This window comes from Nicotiana attenuata, unplaced genomic scaffold (assembly GCF_001879085.1).
Source record: "Nicotiana attenuata strain UT unplaced genomic scaffold, NIATTr2, whole genome shotgun sequence".
In the NCBI taxonomy this organism is placed as follows: Eukaryota; Viridiplantae; Streptophyta; class Magnoliopsida; order Solanales; family Solanaceae; genus Nicotiana; species Nicotiana attenuata.
This window is the reverse complement of record NW_017671496.1, coordinates 15,019-29,150: the sequence shown is the minus strand read 5'-3', so window position 1 is coordinate 29,150 and position 14,132 is coordinate 15,019. Positions and strand designations below refer to the sequence as shown.

Here is a 14,132-nt window from a genome sequence, read left to right as displayed (position 1 = left end):
CAAATGCAGTTATGTTCCATTTTTTTTACTTCTTTTGTGAAGTTTAAAATAGCCGTTAGAATAGAGTCATTGATGTTCCAATTGGCTTCCACTAGAGGTTTAAAGGAGGGGTGGGACAGCCACATTGATTTTATTCTAAAGACTTTATTTTCACGGGGCATACTTCTTCTTAATTCAAGTTTTAGAGGGCAGTGATTCGAGTAAACCCTGGTTAAGTAGGTTACTTGGGCTTCAGGGTACATATTAATCCAGTTGGTGTTTGCTATATATCTATCTAACCTTTCCATTATTATTAACTTAGATTGTTTCCTTTTATTTGACCAGGTGTACTTCGGACCTTTAAACCCTAGGTCTAGGAGTTCACAATAGTCAATATAGTTTATGAAGTTGGAAACCCTATAATTGTTGACTAGTAATCCACCAAATTTTTCATTTGCCCCTGTCACTTCATTAAAGTCCCCCGTGATTAACCAGGGGCCTTTAAAGGAGTTTGCTACTATTTTTAGGTTATTCCATAAGATACATTTTTCCTCTAATAAACAGTTAGCATAAATAACTGATAAAAGCCATTAGTGTGGAGAATATTTTACCTTTACCATGGCGTGGATTTCCTGCTCAGTGCTAGCTACTTGATCCACTATCACCTTTGCTTCATTCCACATCATAACCATTCCACTTGAGTTGCCCTGAGCTGCAACTTGGGTCATTTTTGTAAACCCAAAGTCCTCCATTATAGCTTGGTGTTCCGCTAACTTTGTTTCCAGTAAGGCCACTAGAAAGGGTCTGTTATAGTCTAACATTGATCTAAATATCCTCCTGAACTCCTCATTACCCGCTCCCCTGCAATTCCAGATTATGACACTCATTGATCTATTTAGGGTTTGGGATGTCTCTACCTGTGCCTGCCGTGGAGTCTCTTGATGTGGACTCCCCCATGCCATGTTGTCTTGGTTAATGCAGTGGTGCTCGTACAAGGTTGGGATTATTACTATCCAATACTTGTAAATTCCTGGGGGGGGGCTTTGAAGAATTCTTATATTGATCGAGAATTTCCTCAAGTCGTGCGGGCAGCGTAAGATGTATCTTTTTTCTCTTCTTTCCTTGAACACCAGCGTCTTTGGGTCCCTTATCATGCCGTACTCCACTCGTCTTGCTGTCGATGATCCTTCCTCGTCTTCCCCCTCTTCCGTCTGTGTTTGAGCTTGTGCATGGGGACTGTTTGGTACCGTTACTGTAGTTAGGTTTTGGGCTGTTGCTGTTTGCGTTTGGTTTGTGTGTGGTATTGGATTGTTGTGGTTGTCTACATTGTGGGTTGCCTGTTGTTGCTGGAAGTGTGTTTGAATTAAGGGTATGGTTTCTTGGAACAAGGGTAGTTGCATGCTCAGCCCTATAGGAGCAGTAGGAGTTGGTCGTGGTTGTCTGCTCCAAGGTGATGGGTGAATCCCCAAGGTGAGGTGGATTGGGGGAGGCATTTGGTTGTTGAATATGGCCAGCCATGGATATTTTGCAACGTTGTCCAGCCCTATCCTCAACCCCTCCGTCACTATTTGAGCAAGGTAGCTCGGATTTTCCAGCTGAATCGTGATGTCTCGCCCTTCCAACTGGAGGTTCAAATTGAGGGAGAAGCCTGTCAGCCCGCCATCCATGACTGTGGAGCATGATTCATTGGTAATGGTGGTGTTGTGTAGATTATTGGCTCTGGTGGGTTCATGGGTGGGTAAGGTGCATGGTGTGGTATTCTTGGTTGTTGTCTCATCCAAACATTTCTCTTGTTTCTGTTGTGCCTGTGTTGGTAGTTGGTGTGGTGAAATCTGGCCATGGTGTTGTTCGTTGAGCTTTGGCAGTAAGGGAGTTGTATTTTTGGATGGTGAGAGCTTGTTGGAGTTGGAAGATAAAGAAATTGATTTGTTGAACATTGGTGTAATGTACAAGGTTGATGGGACTTGATTATCAACTTTTTGGTTTGATTTTTATTTTGAGAGGATTTCTTCAATGGTTTTTGTTGGAGTGATTTGTGACAGAAAGTCGTTTGAGGTTGGGTCTTTTTTTGTGGATGTAGGAGACCTAGTTGTAGGATGATTGTAATCAACATTAAATGTTGATGGGGCTTTGTCTAAAATGGGATTATGGTCTATGTCCATCGGATTGTACCTGTTTGTTAAGCTTAGGACTTTGTCTTCAGCATGTTCTTTTGTTTCTTGGTTCTTTAGTTGTTGTCCGCTAGTTTTAGAGGTAGAGTCTGCCTTCTTTTTTGTTGCAGAGTATGTGGGTTCTAGGGTAGTGAATTGGGGCATTAATTGTGATGTGGAGGGGTTTGACAAATGAGGGGTATGGGGGTTGTCCAATGTACTTTTGTACAAAGGGGCTTTAGGGTTGGTGCAACACCTAGGTTTTCCTAGGTTTTTTTGATCATTTTCGATGGGTAGGTTCCTAGGGTTTACTAGTGTTTTAACAATGTGTACTAGGTTATGTTTTTGGTTGGGGGAAAGGTATTGACCGCAGGGTTAAGCACGTTGTTGTCCTTGGGCAAAGGAGCCTGTTGTGAACGTTGGAAGTTTTCCAGATTTGGTTCCTCATTTCTGGTTCTTGCGGTTCCAGTTGGCCCGGTTTTGTTTGAGGCAGTGGTATCATTTAGGTTAGAACTAGTCCAGGTTTGAGTTTTTTTTGGTTATCTTTGGTGTGTCACAATTGTCTAGTGGTCTATTTCTTTGGTTAGGGTTTCAACCTCCATGGTCCTACCATTGTTAGTATCATTGCTTGGTTTTGAGGTAGATGTTGCATTGGGGCAGTTATTTGAATTGTGCCCTAGCCGTCCACAAGACTCGCATAACAGGTTAAAACCTTTGTAGGCTATTTTTTGGTAGTGATTTCCTATGATGGTATGTGTTTTAAGGGGTTTCTAAATAGGTGTTAGTATACATAATCTTGCATATTTACCTCTAGTGGTTGAGGTGGTGCACGCGTCGATCCTAAGAAGTTTTCCTAGTTTGTTTCCTATTTTGTGAAGAATCTCATAGTTGTAGAACTCCGTTGGAAGCTCTGGTAATCTGGCCCAGACTGCTGAGAAGGTTAGTGATGCTGTTGAGGCGATGAATCTGGGCTCCTATTTCCTTACAATGACGAATTGGTTTCCGATGAACCAAGGTCCCCCGTGTAGTGCTTTATCATAGTTTTCCGGTCTAGTGAATTTTATGAGATAATAATCATAGCCAAGGTCTATCACTGATAAGTGCTCGGTGGGTCTCCATATAGCATGTATTTTTTGTTGTAGAAATTGGTAAGTTACTCGTCTTCCGAATATTTTGATGATTAGAGCATTTTCCCAGTTTTTGTATATTCGTTCCTTATCCTCCGAAGTTATAGGTATGAAATAGCTCGAGTCAAAGATGTTTTCAGTTTCGTCTGAAGTATCAAAGCCAATGATAGATTTTTGCACTGTTATTTGGTTTTTGGTTTGAAGATTGTCTTGGTTTGCTTGCAACTTGGATAAGAAGGTATTTTTAAGGTTTTGATTGCCATTGCTATGTTCAGGATGAGTTTGGTGACCCTCCATTGTTTGGGAGCTCAAGAGCTGTTGTGAGCTTTGTGTAGTTGTTTTGTTGTCTTCAACATGTTCCATATCCGTGTCTTTATCGGTAGGAGTTCGTGTCGTTTTTTTATTGTGTTGTTGTACTTGGTTTAAAACTTCCTGCATGTGTTTGTTTTGATGTTCTTGTTGATGGAGTGTTATTGTGGTTGGTGAATGGAAGAAGCTAGGGTTCTTCTAAGTTCTCTAGAGAGAAGTCAGTCATCTCTTGTTGGTGAAGATGTTGAATGAAGTCGTATTTTTTTGGACTTCAAAAGTGCTCTACCTTCAAAACTTTAATCGAATTAATTACATCAACTATATATTATGTCTCAATCTCAAATAAGTTGAAGACGACTATATAAATCATGCCGTTCAATTTAACCTCATTCTGTGTTATAATATCTCATAATAAATTTGACTAGTTTTACGTTGATGTCAGCCTACTACAATTCTCCTTTATCTAGGCTTGGTACTGACAATAAGAGTAAGATTATATAGGCAGACTAAACAATTCTGTCTGAAATAAATAAAAATATAAATAAATTAACCCAATTCTCACCTTATCTCAGGCCTAAGACTACAAAAAATTAAGAGCCCTCAAACTTTCTTCTTGGCCTTAGAAAGACCGATGGAACAAATGTAATAGAAAATTTTGTGGTATAAAAATTAATCATCAACTCATGAGACTTTAAATCATGAGAAAATAGTAAAACACAACGAACCTTTAGATCCATTAACATGCAAAATAACATATAAAAGCAAGTCATCCTCGGACGTTGATCTTAAGCAATTCTAGAAGATATGATCTTTTATCATCTAGAAGAAGGGACAACTCGATGCAGTAAGCTCTTGCCATGTGCGGTGTCGCAGTAAAGTCGGACCATATCGGTCTATTGCTGAGATTTGTAAAAATTAGAGTAAGGAAAGTATCAATATAATTTCTGAAAGAGTCACAAATTTTAAAAAGAATTATTAAATACATCTATAGTCTTGAGATTTGTAAAAAATTACATAAGATTATGTTATTACATAAAAATGATGTCAACCATAGTAAAACATCTAAATTATCTGTTTTTCTTTTCCAAAACAAGATACTAAAATAACTGCTGTTAATTAACCATTAATAAAAATAACTAGTCTTATACCCTACCAGTTACTTTGACTGGGGATAGAGTTCTTCTTTTCCTTAATAACCATTAATAGTGTTGTTTAGTTTGGTTAAATTTTTATTTTAAATTTTCCACAGTTTATATTTTTGCATTGGACTATCAAAATTACGGATAATAAAAGAGCATAGTTGGAAGTGATAACTATACGTGATATATACTGATTTTTCCCCAAAGTTAACCACTTTCTTATTAAAGCATATGTTGTCCAATTATCGGTCTCTATTAATAGGAGGAAAAAGGAAAGTCTCTATAAATTCATGAATATCACAACGATTTTTGTTTTAAAAAATATGATGGTTTTATTTATGTATATATAAATCTTGTAAATATATTCATATTTCAATCATTTACAACAGAGCTTCAATCACAAACTTGCAGAGATCCATTATACAATATGATTTCTCTATATTTATTTCAAGTCTATTGGAACTCCCGTTTTGATATTAGTTATATGCATAGTTCAAGGTAAAGTTGGAATCATCCAAAATTTGTGCTCCGTAAAATTACATAATCATACCCTTCAGGGTGACCGAGTTAGTTGAGCAGGGAACTTCCCTAATTAAATGGAAGGTCTAGGGTTCCAAATCCATTTGCATACGTCCTTGATCGAGCCCATGGCACAAGGCTGCCGTAGTGCGATTTATACACTTATGTGTAGTTTGCGGCGATTACACAGGAGCGAATATAATGTGCTACTGATGAGTTCAATTCGACCAATATCTTTCGACACAGAGTAAAAATTATATGTAAAAATTTATTAAAATTACAAAAATAGTAGATATGAACTCATAGCTTTAGAATTATAAGGGTTTAATGCTAATAACCTTAAAAGTTGAACCCATAACTTTTAAATCCTGAATTCGCCTTTGAGGAACGAGGTTTTTCCTGTGTGCAGCCGAAAGATAGCAGCGGTGAATTACCTTATTAACAGATAAAAATGACATAATTATTTTGACATACAAAGTCTTAAGCTAGATCACAAAGACTTCTCACAAACAAAGCCTATGTATTATATAAAATACAAGTTTAGCTAAACTTAATAACTTTAGCTATTGATATTGTGAATTCATAAAGCTTAAATCTTGGATTTATGCTCACAAATGGGGACTAATTAAGGTAGCTGGACAAAAGAAACAGGGACCTAAAGTAGGATAAAAATATTCATATTTCTTAATAAATAAAAAAATGAAGTTAAAAAAAAAAGAAGAAGAAATGACCGAACACATAAATAAATAAACTAACACTTGGTGTTTTTAAATTAAAGTGAAAATCTCCACTAAATTGAAACGCTAACAGAGTTATACGCTCCTGTTTTTTTTTTCCTCTTCCCCTTTCTTCTTCACTGAAACACAAAACAAACACCTTGTGAACAATTTCACAAATCCGATAAAAATTCAGACCCATTTCATCGTATGTCGTCTATATACTCCATTAGCTGATTATTATGTAAAAGTAACAGTTTACCACTGAAACAGATGCAAAACCCATAAAAAATTAGAAGTAAAAATGACAGAAGTAGACAATTTATTGACAAAAAAGGTAGCAGATCGTTACCTAAAACGTGAAGTTTTAGGTGAAGGTACTTATGGTGTTGTCTTCAAGGCCATTGATACTAAGGTACTTCTTGTTATAACGCTTGTGGGGTTTTCTCCGTTTTTCAATTTTGCAGTATTTGGTTTTGAAGATTTTCTAGGGTTTTGTTTAATTCATGTTTTGATTGTTAATTCTATGAATTGTTGATGTGTTTTCCTTGAAATTTAACATTCTTTAATGTTGACTGATCGAAAGCTCTGTAGGTTTTTGAATTAAATAGAAAAAGCTGTTAGTGCTAGCTCGTGGGTGTGATTGTGCTTTTATTTCTGTTTTTGGTTTCAACTTTCAATAATTCTAGAATTTGTGCCATTGGGAACCTGCTATCTCCCACCAGTATAGATATGGGCAACTCTGTCCACCAAAGTTAGGCAGATGGAAGAAGTTACCTAAACTTCTATTGTTTTTTTTTTTTTGTCTCTGACTGTGATTTGAACCTGGATTCCAAGGTTTGCACCTACTTCATTGAGCACTAGGCGACACCCTTGGGTGCGGAAGGAATTCTATAATATAAAGCCATGTTTGTTGTTTCTATCTCCAATCTTCACACATAGCTAGTCCCGAGTGTGGAAATGAGTCCCAAATCCTGTCCCATGAAGGAGGATGGTTGTTGTAGGTTGACGTTCAGCATAAATTACTCAATCTATTAAACCTCAACTAGTTTGGGATTAATCATAGCTTATTGACGGTTCTTTTCCCACTTGTGGGACTATACTGGGTCGTTGTTGTTGTTGTTGTTGTTGTTGTTATTGACTGTTCTTTTGTTGATGTCTATGAATTCTGGAATATTTTTTCATTTAAATTTTATCGTGCAAAGTTGAATGTAAAATTGAGCACCCCAAAAAATAAAAGCTGTTAGTGCTAGTCTTAGATGGATACTGGTGGTTTTGGAGCTCACTTTGTACCTAATCGCGACAAGGCATACCCTCTAAGCTGTATTGATTAGTGTGAGATTTTGAGAACCTCTAGTTTAAGAGAGTGGTCAATTTGCCTTAATAGACAAATTAATTAGAAGTATTGGGATGAAATGGGCTTGAGTAAGGCGGAATGGATATAAAGGACTCAATATAGTTGACCCCAGATGATTTTGGATTGAGGCTTAGTTAATTAGTTGATTAAACATTTGGTTTCATTTTGTCTCTTGAAATAATGATTTATCTGATGTATGCTTTAATTTCATTTTCTGCAGAGTGGCCAGACTGTTGCTATCAAGAAAATTCGTCTTGGGAAACAGAAAGAAGGGGTGAATTTTACTGCCCTTAGGGAAATAAAATTATTGAAAGAGCTGAAGGATCCTCACGTTATTGAATTGATTGATGCCTTCCCTCACAAAGGAAACTTGCATCTTGTGTTTGAGTTCATGGAGACAGATCTTGAGGCTGTGATTCGTGATAGGAATATCTTCCTCTCACCTGCGGATATAAAATCTTATATCCAGATGACATTGAAAGGACTTGCTTTTTGTCACAAGAAATATGTCTTGCATAGGTATGCGCTTGTATATTCTCGCTTTCACTAGATTCCAACTTGTGTTCAGCTTACTTAAATTTTTGCTGTTTCTTCCTGACAGAGATATGAAACCAAACAATTTATTGATTGGACCTAATGGGCAGCTTAAACTTGCTGACTTTGGATTAGCACGTCTATTTGGTAGCCCTGATAGAAGATTCACTCACCAGGTATAACTCTTGGAGCATGTATCCTGTCAGAAGTTAACTTTTAACTTGCTACTTCACTGCAGTTTTTTTTATTTGTCTTCATATTATGGTTCTCCTTGTGGAAATTCATGACATGACTTCATCAAACCTAAAAATAACCTGGAATGATCCCACTGACTAAAATTGCCTTTGATATTTTCCTTATCGAATTGGAGTTATCAGTTTCTCCCACTTGTCTAAACAAATATGGAGGTATCTGTTTTGAGAATTGGACTTTCTTTGGAGGATTTCTTATTTACCAAAGTTTTTATGTTCTTTTACCAAAGTGCGTAATGGAAAAAATGAGATGTGATCCGATACTGCACCTTTCTATATCTAAGATGATCAAACTTGACATGGTTACTCCTATCTTTTTATACAGTTAGTGTTGAACAGTACATGATTTCTTTACTGTTCAACGAAATTTGTATGTACTTTATTTAGTCTATACATTTCATTCCACAGTAATAAAGAATGTTTGTGCAAATTACTGATGGTATGACCTTGTTTTCGGAGAATTAAGAATTGTCCTATTGTGGTATGCATATGACAAATTTTGAGCAGCAGTACAAAATTTGACCAAGATGTTGTCAAGTTAGCGCATATGTAGCAGTAGAATCCTGACTCATTTGCCCCCCTGTCTCTACTTCTGTTACTGTTACTGTAAAGAGCACTTACATTTTAATCTGGTGGGTACTGTTAGGTCTTTGCCCGGTGGTACAGAGCACCAGAGTTATTGTTTGGTGCAAAGCAGTATGGACCTGGAGTAGATGTTTGGGCCGCTGCATGTATCTTTGCTGAGCTCCTCCTGCGTCGACCATTTCTGCAGGTGAATGTCTATAGTCATGGCAATCCCTCTCACAAATTATCCTTGTCCTTTTATATGAAATTGGTCGATGCAATCATGAGTTTCCATGACTCAAGCTACCTGGTTTATTTGATGTTTTGTATAGTACTATGTAGGAAATGCTCTTCTCAGGAAGAGTTTCTCATGTTAACTCCTGAACGTGGGCTGTCTTGTTTTCTCAATAATATAACCTTTGTTAATAACTTTCTCCATTTCAGAGAGAAACACTATTTCTATATGCATCTTTTACTGTTAGACGTGTATATATTTTCTTCTTCATCTTCAATAAGCTGTAAACCAATTGTCCCTTGTAGTTTTCTAGAGAGCTTCACATGCAGTTGGATGGTTGACAATGAAGCCATAGTTAAAAAGCAAATTACTTGCAGGAACTAGACTGAGCTTTTTTTCCTTGTTCCTATGGTGATCCCTTTTGTGCGATAAGTATTTTCCAATTTCCCAATAATTGTTTGAACTTTTTTTTGATGAAGTAAATTAGATTCGTTAAAGGGCATCAAGAAGATGCAACGAGTACAAAACAGATCGGAGATTAGCTCCAGTACAAAAGCCTATGTTACTACATCAGGGTCCATAGGAGTGGCAAACGGGTGGGTCGGGTCGGATATGATTCGGGTCGAAAACGGGTAATGGGAAATCGGACAAATTATCCGACCTAACCCATATTTAATATGGATAAAAAACGGGTTAACCAGGGATTATATGGGTAACCATATTATCCATGACTTCTTAAATATGATAACTTTTGGGAGAACCTAGTCTCCCAAACTTGAGTAACCCCTAATTTGAGGCTACCTTTACTATTCCTATCTGCCTGTTGTTACTTCAACCAATAATTTGTTATGTAATCTGCGCCTATATTAGGGAAACAGTGATATTACAGATGCTACCTTAAATAAGTTAACTTCTATCATCCTAACAATGATCTACAAGGAGGCCATACCCTCATCGACGAAAAAGAAGATCAAGATTAGAAGTCCCTTAAAACCATTAGAGCAAAAAAATCCAATACTAACTGAAGACTAGGTAAGCACTAGGGCCACTGATAACTGAGGAAGAACTAACAATGAACTAGTTCATAGAGAACAAATACCCTCCCCTCATTGATAAGAATGATCTAGAGGTCAAAAGAGTGTTGTTTAGGAAAGGAATGTAAAAATCAGCTTATTTATGTAATTCATTTTTTTAATAACCGTGATGTCCGAGCTAGCTTGACGCACCTACCACCTCCCCCAGGTACAAGGTAACTTTATCCGGACAAATGAGAAGATATCACCTAGTGTTTTTGCCTCTGTTGGGATTTGAACTTGAGACGTCATGGTACTCACCCACTTCATTGACCACTAGGACACACCCTTGGGTGTGCTTATTTATGTAATTCTAGTCACAATGTACTTAGATGGACTCATGTAAGTATTGAAAACACTATTATATACAAAGAAACCTTAAATTTCGTAAGGCCACCAAGCAATTACAAGTGGAAGGGGAGAAACTTACAGAGCCCCTTGCAAGAAAACATGGCCGTACCGACGTTCATACTGCGGGACTTGCAGGCAATGGGTTTGGCAATGAATGATCCAGTTGAACTCTGTCCAACTGCAACTGCTTTATCACTTTTCACTTCCAACTCAAATGTGCATGTACACACATGATTAGTAGCTTTCGAAGCATACAAGATAACCAACGAAAACCTTGAACACAAATTCCTCTTGCCTTGATAAACTAGATGGCCAACAACGTAGTTATCATCAAGAACATCTTTGTGAACAACATTGGAGATATCAACCTCCCAGCTCCCTTCAATGGGTGGATCATCCTCAGAATGCTNTATTATAATTCTAATTAAAAGAACCATATACATACATATATATATATATATATATATATATATATATAAGAAAATTCATACCCTAAGAATGTTATTATTTTTGTAGTTTTCTTTTATTAAGATTAGGCCTTAAAGAGATATTTATATTAAAATAGTATAGAATTTGGGTTGGTCAAAAATTGGTTGTTCTTCTTTATCTTGTTTAGTCTGCGGACTTGCAGTTGATGTGGGTGCTGAACTTTCCCTTTTCATTAGGTACTTCTCATCAGGACCTCTACCTACGGAACCAGCTCTGCTTCCAAGACCTCCCCCTAAGCGGGAATCCGCAAACCCTAGGGTTTCAGATTTCAATCCACATGATGGTCCTGTAGTATTGTCTCCACCAAGAAAGTCAAGGAGAGTGATGCCACAGCGCGAAGGATTTGAGGCAAATATGCGTCCAGAGAAGATGGATGACCATGGAAATGCCGGTGAGAGGAGTGAACAGGTACCCATGTCACTGGATTTCTCAGTCTTTGGGATGAGACCACCTACTAGACCGACCATTAACAGGTATAGCTGATATGCTTTGCAATATCTTTTACTAACCATTTAGGCTACTTGCATTGTTGTTGATCTCATTTTGGTAATATACTGTTGGTGTCATCCTGTTGGTCTAAAATGGGGTTTTTTATGGGGTGGGAGGAGTAGAGCACTGACTTGGTTATGCACCAAAGATGATCATCCATTGCCTATGAACTCACACACTGGTGGGGCTCAAGTAATAAAGCTTTATAGATTCTCAACGTATTATTATACAATTTCTTTAGCCTGTGTCTTATTGTAAGATCATCTGACTAGGGACTAGCACTTTCTTCCACTGATTATCATAGAAATCATGAAGGGAAATAAGTCTGGGATTGTATTTCGTTATTAATGCATGATTAAGAGTTTGAATGTTTTCATTTTAATATGTTGGTTTCTTCTGTTCTTTAGTGCGCCACAAATTGTTTATTCAATAGAAAAATAGGGTAACAGAAGCAGATATTGTTTTGGCATTGTATCTGGACTTCTTGATATGTTAAACTTACGAACGATCATATCATATGCACGTCTTGGCTTTTTTGGCTGCATTATCTATACATTGCATGGTTTTGTGTTCACAATAAGTGGGACCTGTGTATTCAAAACCACATATGCAGGCGAGAACAGGAAAAATATAGGGAGGGGTGTTCAGCTAGTGGTCAGGTTACTGTAATCCCCAAGGAGATAAACTTATTGCAAAAAATGGAGAACGAACTAAAACAGATGTTACTTTGGTGGATTGTTTTCTAAGGAATATCCCAACAATACTGTAATTCCTGAGAAAATATATTGAGTGTGCTAACTGCTACTAGTAAATAGTAATATCTGAAAAAAGAAATAGTAATATCTGTGGTAGTCATGATAATGTCTTGTAAACATTACTAAGATGATTGCTCTTAAGATTCTATGCTAGGCAATGACTTTATGAATGCTAATACTGACACGACCAAATATATCAAGATTTTGGATGTGGCAAGTTATCATTTAGTCAATATTCACTGTATGGACCTGTAACTACTTTGATGTGGTATCATTATAAATCTCTTGAACTTGTTTTCACCTGCAGCGCTGACAGATCACATTTAAAGAGGAAATTAGATCTTGAATTCCAACCCGAAGAGGAATAACATATCTGTCTTGAGTTTTTCGTTAATCTGGATGAGGGTTGCTATATTGCTAAAAAGGTGCGTAATAATTTATCACCTGAGTATTACATTCTCTTGGTATCTTTCGTTCTTATATCCAGATTGATCTCAGGTTTGGGTGCTTACCCGTTTATCAGGTCATGTGCACTACTTCCATAATTTTGCCATTTTGGGGAACAAAGGAGAAGAATCCTTATCAACATCGGGTACACTATTGCATCAAATGCCCCATCTTTTTTTGGGTTTGGGTGAAAGTCGCCATTCACCAATATAACGAATGATCTTGCAGAGTATATTGAAACAGGTTAATAATGTTTGCCTAATTCATTCTTTATCGTCGAGAGGATGTAATTGTTATGCCGGTATACCAATTCTAGCATTTCTTCTAAACTCAAATTTAAGATGTTGTTTGTAGAATGGCATAATTGATATCTGTCTGTTCGATAATATATCTAACTTGACAAATGTGAGTTTGTGACTCAACGTATTGCTTTTTTGGAGTTGCTGGGTTTTAACTTAGTGAATGTTTTGTCTGTTCATACAAAATCATGATATTCTCATCTCTGCCATAGCTGCATAACATTGCACGTTGGTCACATTTTGGTAGATGTTGATGATACATGAAGTGGCAAATGTATTACGTTTAGCCACTGTTGTAACTATTCCCTTTTATTCCAAATATTAGTCATATTGATATGTTAAATTGATTGATTCAAAATATTTGACGTATCACAAAACAATTTTTAATTTTTTTTTCCAATTCTATCTTTACTGTTCTAATAAATGGAATGGTAATGAAGTGAGACGTTTGAGAGAGATATGAAGGGTGATTTAGACAAACTTATGATTAAGGTTATTAGATGTCTTTCTTAAGAGAGTAAAGAATGTAGGGTGCATATAAATTTAAAATACAGATCATATGAACCGAAAGAGTGGTCTTAATAGTTTGTTTTGTTTGTCCTATTTTGTGTTTCAGTTCGTTTCGCGCACTAATCTCTCCCTTCAATGGCTTATCAATCTCAATAACTTCAAAATTGATATGCAATAATATTACTTTTGCATTATCTTGCTTTGATATGTATCTAAGGGTGGCATGTGGGCCGGTCCAGGCCCGGGAGCGGCCCGGGACCGCGGACCATGTGGGCTTCTGGGCCTAAACGGTCCTTAATCGGTTAGAACCGGAACCGTGGAGGTGGGCCAGTCCTTCACGAAAAGACCGCAAGACCGGGATTTGAGACAGACAGTACTGGTCTTTAACGGTCTCAAACGGTCAGATTTAAAAAAAAAAATTATTGCCCGTTTGGGCATTTAAAAACTAGCCGTTTGGCCTGTCTATTTTGCAAATAGCTATTTACCCCCCCCCCCAAACTTTGTTTTAACCCCAAATTTTTTATAATTACACTCTTTTTTTTTTCTATTTTCAACTATCAATACCCCCTCATTCTTTCATTTTTCTCATAAAATCATCAATCTCTCTCATTCTCTCACTAATTTTCTTCTATAATTGCTACTATTGCTTACTTTATTGTTACAATTTGTGAAAAATTGTGAAGTTGGTGAATTGAAGTCTTCAACGATAATCAATTTTTAACAAGTTGTTCGTCACTTCGGTAAACTCGTTCCAACTCTTAATTTTTAATATTATAGTTTTGTTTGTTTTATTTATTTTCTATTATTTGATTAATTAAGACGACTTCCTTACAAAAAAA

At 36.8% G+C, this 14,132-nt stretch overlaps 1 protein-coding gene across 1 annotated transcript; it reads left to right on the top strand.

Moving 5' to 3' along the window:
• Window positions 1-5,997: 5,997 nt before the first annotated feature.
• LOC109208630 (cyclin-dependent kinase D-1-like) lies at window positions 5,998-12,942 on the top strand. The gene is made up of 8 exons (XM_019371761.1): window positions 5,998-6,354; window positions 7,517-7,815; window positions 7,898-8,006; window positions 8,728-8,853; window positions 9,751-9,862; window positions 10,921-11,266; window positions 12,345-12,462; window positions 12,561-12,942. The coding sequence occupies exons 1-7, from the start codon at window positions 6,244-6,246 to the stop codon at window positions 12,403-12,405; spliced, it is 1,164 nt and encodes a 387-aa protein (XP_019227306.1). The 5' UTR covers window positions 5,998-6,243; the 3' UTR covers window positions 12,406-12,462; window positions 12,561-12,942.
• The last annotated feature ends 1,190 nt before the right edge of the window (window positions 12,943-14,132 follow it).

Excerpts from the sequence above, each read along its gene's own strand:
- LOC109208630 (XM_019371761.1), top strand. The coding sequence starts at position 6,244 with ATGACAGAAGTAGACAATTTATTGACAAAAAAGGTAGCAGATCGTTAC. Across the intron at positions 8,854-9,750 it reads TGCGTCGACCATTTCTGCAG|GGAAACAGTGATATTACAGA; the intron begins GTGAATGTCTAT and ends CGCCTATATTAG. Across the intron at positions 11,267-12,344 it reads ACTAGACCGACCATTAACAG|CGCTGACAGATCACATTTAA; the intron begins GTATAGCTGATA and ends TTTCACCTGCAG.